The 8,342-nt window shown below is 47.9% G+C and overlaps 1 protein-coding gene across 5 annotated transcripts in view; it reads left to right on the top strand.

Annotated features, from left to right (window-relative positions):
* The window catches only part of PML (PML nuclear body scaffold), a 50,165-nt gene continuing 41,823 nt past the window's right edge, over window positions 1–8,342 (top strand). For all 5 annotated transcript variants that reach the window (XM_069071192.1, XM_069071193.1, XM_069071191.1 and 2 more), the window contains exons 1-4: window positions 1–119; window positions 334–459; window positions 1,611–1,872; window positions 5,975–6,450. In XM_069071192.1, coding sequence (XP_068927293.1) covers window positions 7–119; window positions 334–459; window positions 1,611–1,872; window positions 5,975–6,450 — 977 coding nt within the window. In that variant the 5' untranslated portion in view covers window positions 1–6. The remainder of the gene's footprint in view (window positions 120–333; window positions 460–1,610; window positions 1,873–5,974; window positions 6,451–8,342) is intronic.

Below are 8,342 nucleotides of genomic sequence, written 5' to 3'. Positions count from 1 at the left end.
CATAGTATGATTCAGAGATCAGCGTTGGCTGTGGTGGTCAGAGAAGGCTCCATCTTGAAGGTTGAGGAGGGGGAGAAGGCCTCGTTCAATGAGCACAAGTACAGAGGTGGTAAAATTGAGTATGTGCAGAAGGGGAGGGAGGAAGAGGGAAAGGGAGGAAGGGAGGAGGGAGAGAGGAGGGAGATGGATAGATGAAAAGACTGCAATTTAAGCAGGACCATACATCCTGCTCTCTAGCCCCTCTCCCTGTCTGTCTCCGCTCCCCAGCTAGACTGGGAGCTCCCGGCGGGCAGGGATCTGTCACCACCAGAAGCTTTTTTCTGCCCTCCCCAGAACAGGACTCTGGGTGCAGAGAAGGGGCTCAGGAGATCGCTGTCCTCCGGAACTGCAACCTAAACCGCCATCCTCCCAGGTCGGTCCAGCCCAAGGAGGCCAGATGTCCCAGAACGAGGAGCCAGGGTGAGGCTGCCCTTTGATTCCCATCCCCCCATCCCATCCCCTGCCTCCCCGAATTGCCAAGCCCCCTCCCCACCCTACCCCCATTCCCCGGCTTAGCCTCGCGGCTCAGACATAGAAGGCAGGCGCATCTCACAGACGCCGCGTCTCTCTGCCTGCTCTGCGGGTCTGACGCCCTGGGGGGGGCTCGGCTGCTTGACAACAGCATCTGTCGCCGGCTCTCGGTACCCATCTTGGCCACGTATCCCTGCGCCTTCCTTCCCTATCTCCTTCGGGCAGCCCCGACTCGCGGATCTCCTGCATCTGCATCAGCATCAGCATCAGCATCAGCATCTGCATCAGCATCAGCACCTGTCTCATCCCTTGGTCATTTTTGGCTGGATGGAATGTGAGCTGCGTTCCTCCCTAGGACCCGAGAAGGGTCAGGCCCCCTCCCCGGAGCCTACCTCGTGCAGGGGCCCCTTTAGTATCCACTGAGTCAAACCCATCCCTCCCCTCTTCTCCTCCTCTTCATCTTCCTCCTCTTCTCCCTATCTCCTTCCTCCTGTTTCTTTTCTCTTCCCATTCTTTTTATTCCCCTCCTCTTCCTCCCTTCTTCCCGCTCCTCTTTTCCCTCTTTTCCTTCCTCCTTTTCTTCTTCCTCCTCCCCTTCTCTTCTTTTATCTCCCTCTTCTTCTCCCCTTATCTCCCCCTCCTCTTTTATCTTCTCTTCCTCCTTTTTTCTTTTCCTTCCCCTTTCCCCTCTTTATCTCTTTCCCCCCTTTTCCTTCCCTTTCCCTCTTCCCCACCTCCCCTTGCTCCTCTTTATCTCTCTCCCTCTCCTTTTTCCTTTCCCTTTCCTCTTCTCCATCTCCCCTTCTTCCTCTCCATCTCCCTCTCCTCCTCCCTTCTCCCTCCTCCCTTCTCCCTTTCCTCTTCTTCACTCCCTCCCCCTCCCATCTCTCTTTCCTCCTATTTTCTCCCTCCCTCCCCCCTCTTTCTCTGTCCCCCTCCTCCCTCCCTCCTCCCTCCCTGCCCCCTTCTTTCCTGTGATCTTCTAAAGCGTCAGCCTCCAGGGTAGGCGGGCTCGCGGGGCGCTCCTCCCAGATGCCTGGCTCCCCCAATGCGCATCCCTCTCCACTTCCCTCTGACCCTCTCCGCCCCGCTCCTTCCAGGTCACCTGCCGAGAATCGAAACTGTGAGGAACTTTCCATGCCTTTGGAGCCCGCCACCTCCCCGGAGCCGGAGCAGATGGCAGACCCACCTCCGCCTTCGTCCCCTCCTCCTCCCATCCTGGTGTCAGTGGCCACGGCTCCCACCTGGTCCTTCCCCGCCGACTCGGAGACTTCCAGCCAGCCCGAAGCCAGCACCAGCGGTGGCACGAAAGCCCGCGCCACCTTCAAGGAGGCGAGCGCAGGGACACACACCTGGGACCAGGTAACTCACCTGGAGGGCGGGACCTGGGAGAGCAGAAGGGAAGCACCTACTATGTGCCCGCCACTCTGCAGCTAGCATAGCATTAGTAACAGTAACAGTGCTAGCTGACGTTGATGCCTGCTCTGGGCCAAACCCCGTGCTAAGGACTTTACCAATGTTAGCTCACTTAATAGGAAGAATAAAAATAGCCAGCGTGCATATAGCACCTACTATGTGCCAAGCACTGTGCTCGGTGCTTTACAGATATCTCAGCTGAGCCTCCCCTCCACCTAGGAGGTACAAGCTATTATTAGCATCCCCTTTTTACTGGTAAGGCAACTGAGGCAGACAGAATTAAACGACATGCCCTAGGTCACTCAGCTAGTGATTGTCCAAGGATTTGAACTGACAACAACAATGATATCTATATAGTGTTTACTGTGTGCCAGGCCCTGTGGTAAGCGGTTTACAGTTATTTTACATAATAATAACAGCAATCCTAATCGCCAGCATTTGTGCAGGGAGTTATACTAAGCACCTCACAATTATTATCTCATTTGTTCCACCCTGGGAACAACCCTGGGGAGTAGGTGCTGTTATTATCCCCACTTTACAGATGAGAAAACTAAAGTAAACAGGTGAAATGACTTGCCCAGAATCAGACAGCTAGTAAGGTGTCTATGGTAGAATTTGAACTCTGGTCTTCCTGACTCCATGGACAACTGGGTGGTAAAGTAGATAGTGCCAGCTGGTATCAGAAAGACTCATCTTCCTGAGTGCAGATCTGGCCTCAGGCACTTACTAGCTGTGTGATCCTGGGTAAGTCACTCTACCCTGTTTGCCTCAGTTTCCTCATTTGTAAAATGAGCTGGAGAAAGAAATGGCAAACCACTCCAGTGTCTCTGCCAAGAAAACCCCAAACAGATTCACAGGTAGTCAGACATGATTAGAAAATGCCTGAACAACAACTTCCTGATTCCAAGTTCAATGCTCTATCTGTACCTCTCTGCCTTTAGGCAGCTTCCCAAGAGAAGCAACTGGGACCAGGAAGGAAAGAGCCCTGATCTAAGTCATAGGGAATCATAAGATCATATATGTCGGACTGGAAGGAACCCCTGAGGCCAGCCAGTTAAAACCACTTTGTTTTACACCAGAAGAATAAATGAGTCCCAAGGAAGTTAAGGGACTTGCCCAATTGGGCTTACAGAGGAGGGGAGCAGCAGAGGTGAAATTTGAATCCAGGCCTTCTGACTTTGGAGTCAATTCTCCTTTTTCTGGACCAGGAGACCTGAGTTTTCATCTTGAATCTGTTCTGTCATACCTTTGTGACCTTGGGACACAGTTTCTCCCTCTGTCAAATGATGGGGCTGGGGCTGGACTAGATCTCCAAAAGAACCTAGAAAACTTTCCGTAAATTTAGTAGTGCCTCAAGGTATGGGGTACTTTTTGGCAGGGACTGGAGGTAAGGCACAAGTACCAATCAGTCATCAAACTATGTTTCAGGCCCTGGACCTAGAACCAGATCATAGCCCCAGCTCCTGGAGCTTACATTATGGGGGGATGGGGAGGAACAAACTAGAGACAACACGCATATAGATAGGTGTATACAAAACATTTACAAGGTACCCTCAGTGGGGGAAGTACCAGGAGCTCTGAGGAACAAATGCATTCTGCTATGGGGAGAGACTGTGCAAAAAAACAGAGGTAGGAGATGAGTGTTTGGTGTAAGGAGCAGCCAAGCCAATGTGGCTGTTACTGGAGAGTGTGTGGGTTGGGAGTAACATATAATGGGAAGGACAGATAGGGGCCAGCTAGCGAAGAGTTTTAAATGTTAAACAGAGATATATTTTATCCTGGAGGTAATAGGAACTCTCTAGTGGGCTTGGGGTGGGGGGAGGGGGTTGAGTTGGGAGTGGGGAGGAGAATGGATTTGAGAAGGAAGACACTTAAGGCATGCAGATGAATTAGGAAGCTATAGCCAGGCTCCAGGTTAGAGGTGATGAGGCCTGCCCTAGGCTGGTGGTAACTGTGTGAATGGAGAGAAAGGGAGAGAGGTTCAGGAAGCAGAAAGGGCAATCTGGTTGACGATTTATTTGTGGTGGGTGAGTGAGGAAAAGTGAGGAAGACACCAAAGTTGTGAGCCTGGAAGGATGGTGATGTACTCCACAAAAAACCAGGGAAGGCCAGAAGAAGGATGGATTGGGGTGGAAAGATAATGTGTTCTGTTTTAGACAGTGAGTTTGAGATACCTACAAGATATCCACTTGGAAATGTCTGGATGTGACTTTACCTCAGGAGAAAGACTGGCACTGGCTAGGTAAATAAAAATAGTTGAATCAGTGTGATAGTTGAACACGTAGGAACAAGAGAGAGTGTAAAGAGAGAAGAGGGCCCAGAACAGAGCGGGGGGATTGGACATCCACAGTTAGATACAGGATTCATGAGTTTCATGATCTAACAAAGGAGGGTGAGGAGAAATGTTCAGAGAAGTAGAAGAGAAAAGAGAGGGAGACAGAGCCATGGCGGGGGGGAGAAGAAGAGAAGGAGAAAGGAGAGAGAAGAGAAGAGGAGAACAGAGGGACAGGAGAGACACACAGAAACAGAGAGGAGAGAGAAGAAGGAGGAGACAGAGAGAGGTGGGAAGATGAGGGGAGGGAGAGAGAAAGATCAGTAGTAGGAACATCCAGACGGGACAGAGAATTGAGAAAGAAAACATGATGAGTTGCATCAGATGACCTCCCGAGGTCAATGGGAATGAAGATCAAGAAAAGGCCATTCGATTTGGCAGTTAAACTCTGTATTTCCCCCCACCCCTACACTGACCCTAGCATTAAGTGTGGGCACGTTTCTGCTACTATTATTTCTCAAGAGAAATTACATACTCTCAGTATGTTAGACCTGGAAGGTACCTTGGGCAAATCAGCTAATCCAACCTCCTCACTTTCCAACTTGGGAAATTTGAGTTTAAGGGAAGTCAAATGACTTCTCCAAGGTCACACAACTACTAAATGTCAGAGGGACAGAAATGTACTTGTAAATGTTTAACAAAAGCTCCCCCCAAAAGTGCACACAACAAACTTTTAAGTTTAATCTGCATTAACATGCTTCTCCATCACTTTCTTAAGTCTAGAACAACAAATTAAGCCCCAGTCTGTAGCATTTGCTGATTTTTTTTTAAGTCTAGAAAATCAAACAATAAATCAAGCCCTAGCATTTCCTGATTTTTTAAATCTAAAAAAGTCAAATAACAAATCAGCATTTCCTGATTTCTACGGTATAAATGTCCACACTGAAAAGTTAACAGTGGGCTCACTAGAGCTTGTTTGAGCTGTCTCCAGCATACCCCTGTAAGGAGAACAAGAGCCCAGACTGGACTCTTAGTCCTGCATTCTTTACAGTTTTCCTTGTTGGGACATGAAAGGGCTACCCATGAATTCCCTTTAAGACTGTATAGAGTTAACTCCTAGAATATTCTGCCTAGTTAACCTCCATCTCTCAGATAAAAGGAGAGAAGCATAAATTATAGAGGGGGAAAAAATTTTGGTTAAATTAGCAATAATCAATGATCCCAGCATCCTAGGTCTAGAGGTAAAGGTGGGGAAGGGAAAGGAATAAGTATCCATGAAAGAGCTTTGCATGTGTTATTTGATGATAGCTCTGGAAGGGCCTTTAGAGATCATATCATGCAATCCCCTGGTTTCATGAAGGAGAAAAATAGGCCACGGCAGGCAAGGTGACTCAATTCAGGCCCCACAGGGACTAAGAGAGTTGCAATTTGAACTTGGGTCCTGCAGCTCCAAATTCAGACATTTTTCCTACATAATCCCTCAGCTGTTTCTCTCGGGGTATGGAAAGAAGAAACCATGAAGTGGTAAAAAGTGATTGCTCTAAGTGAGAGGGCTGGGTTCCAGTCCCACCTCTGACATTGGACAAATCACTTTTCCTCTCAGTCCTCTGTTTCCTTGTCTCTATAATGAGGGGGTTGGACTATGTGGCCTTAGCAGTCCTATGATCCTTGTGAGCTCCCCATCTAGTCCTGCCTGGTTGACAGTGTGACCCTGACGCTTGGGGAACAGGTGGCCTCTGGTGGCTCTTGTGACTCCTTGATATTCTCCCCATCCAGGCCATAAGAGAGGAGTTTTGTTTCCTGCTTTGTCAAAGCTGTAAATCAGAATGCAAATGTCCCAAGCTCCTCTCCTGCTTACACACCATCTGCTCCAAGTGCTTGGAGAGCCACGAGCCGAACGGGCAATGTCCTGTCTGCCAGGACTCTCATGCCCAAGAGACCGACCTACGCTCCATGGACAACCTCTTCTTTGAGAGCCTGCAGCGGAGGATTTCTGTTTACCAAAACATCGTCCAGGGTGGGGCCAAAGCCTCTTGTAACCGATGCAAGGATCCTGCTGATTTCTGGTGCTTTGAATGTGAGCAGCTCATCTGTACCAAGTGTTTTGAAGCACACCAGTGGTTTGTGAAACATGAGGCAAGGGCGGTGGAGGAACTAAGAAAAGAATCTGCCAAGGACTTCCTAGATGGCACCCGGAAAACTAACAACCTCTTCTGCCCCAACCCTACCCATCGAACTCCATCCCTTACCAGGTAAGCTCCTGAGGATTCTGAGGCATGGGAGAGGGCAGGAACCGAGCCACAACCCCCAGGTTCACAGATAGCTAGAGCTGGATTTTAGAGAAGGGGGGGACCTCAGAAGTCACCTACTCCAAGCCCCTCATTTTTCACATGAGGAAACTGAGGCCCAGAGAAGTTAAGAGACTTATTTGAATGAAAGATGCTATCTACCTCCAGGGGAAAAAAAAGAGGCCCTATTGAAGCATATTTTCTTCTATTTCTTTCTTTTTCTTGGAATGTTTATAATGAGGAAATTTGTTTTGCATGTCTATACATATTTGGAATGGTTTTTATTTTTCTTAACTTTTCAATGCAGTAAAAGTAAGAAGAGAAAGAATTTGGAACTGAAAATGGAGTATTAAATTAAAGCTGAGACAGAGAGAGAGAGAGAGAGAGAGAGAGAGAGAGAGAGAGACAGAGAGAGAGAGAGAGAGAGAGAGAGAGAGAGAGAGAGAGAGAGAGAGAGAGAGAGAGAGAGAGAGAGAGAGAGAGAGAGAGAGAGAGAGAGAGAGAGAGAGAGAGAGAGAGAGAGAGAGAGAGAGAGAGAGAGAGAGAGAGACAGAGACAGAGACAGAGAGAGACAGAGAGACAGAGAGAGAGAGACAGAGAGAGACAGAGAGAGAGAGACAGAGAGAGAGACAGAGACAGAGACAGAGAGACAGAGAGACAGAGAGAGAGGCTTATTTGAGGTCTGGATGACCTTAGAAGGCCATCTGAGGTCCCAACAAAGGAGTACCCTTGAAATGGGGTAAACATAGCTTCCCCCTGCCTATCGAACAACAATGATTATTATTTGAATTTTTGAGACAAGACAAGATAACAAATTAACTTCTCATTTTGGGGAAAGAATACCATATCATAGGCTCATAGATTTAGAGCTGAAAAAGAACCTATTGTTGATCTAGCTCATCTCTCTCATTTTACAGATAAGGAGACTGAGGCCCAGAGAAGGGAAGAAACTGGTTGAGTCAAGGTCATACAAGGTCATGAATAACAGAGGCAGGATTAAAACCCAGAGTTTTCAGTTCTGCCTCTGATACCTACTCCTGGTGTGACCTTGGGCAAAATCCCTTCCCTGCGTCTTGGTTTCCTCAAACAAGGGGATTGAACAAGAGGTACTCTGAAGTCCTTACTTTCAGTCATTGCTCTTAGGACTCTTCCCCAATGTCATCTGTGGCAACTTCCAGTGACAGACAACTGGTTTTGTAGAAAGCTTGGACATGGAGACAGAAGGATTTAGGTCTGAAAACCGATCCTCAGTTTGCCCCTTTGTATAAAGAGGGGATTGCAAACGGTGATCTTTAAGATTTCTTCTCTGCTATCTGGGACTCTTGTGTGACCTCTAATAAGTCATTTGACCTCTCTGAGCCTCAAGTTTCCTCAGGCATACATAAAATGAAGGAATTATACTGGATGAATCCTGAGGTCCCCGATCTGCTCCTTGCCCCTAGGTCCTTTCCATCTAAAGAGCTAAGATCAAACCCCCTACTATTCCCACAATTACAAGCAGCCTTTATAATACATGAGACCCCAGAACGAACTAGGGACACTTCATCTCATCCAACTCAGTTGCTTAACAGGAAGCATCGGAGAGTCAAGAGAGAAGACAGTAGCCCAAGATCACTCAATGAATTCCTAAAAATCCCTTTCATTTGAATAGTGTCTATGCTTTTATGATGCTTGTGGGGGAGGTGGGAGGGTGTAGTCGTTGTTATTTTAAAATAAAAATCACATTGCTTTCATTATTTGATCAACACATTCTACAAACTGTCCCTATAGATACTGTACAAAGAAAAACGTGTTACTTCTCTTATGTGGACACACCCCAAAGCCACACATGCCCCACCTCAGTTAGAAACAAATAG

This window comes from Petaurus breviceps, unplaced genomic scaffold (genome assembly GCF_028583685.1).
Source record: "Petaurus breviceps papuanus isolate PSGF00001 unplaced genomic scaffold, PetGlider_PUasm1.0 90825, whole genome shotgun sequence".
Taxonomy (NCBI): Eukaryota; Metazoa; Chordata; class Mammalia; order Diprotodontia; family Petauridae; genus Petaurus; species Petaurus breviceps.
The sequence above is the reverse complement of the archived record's forward strand: the minus strand, read 5'-3'. Positions and strand labels throughout refer to the sequence as shown.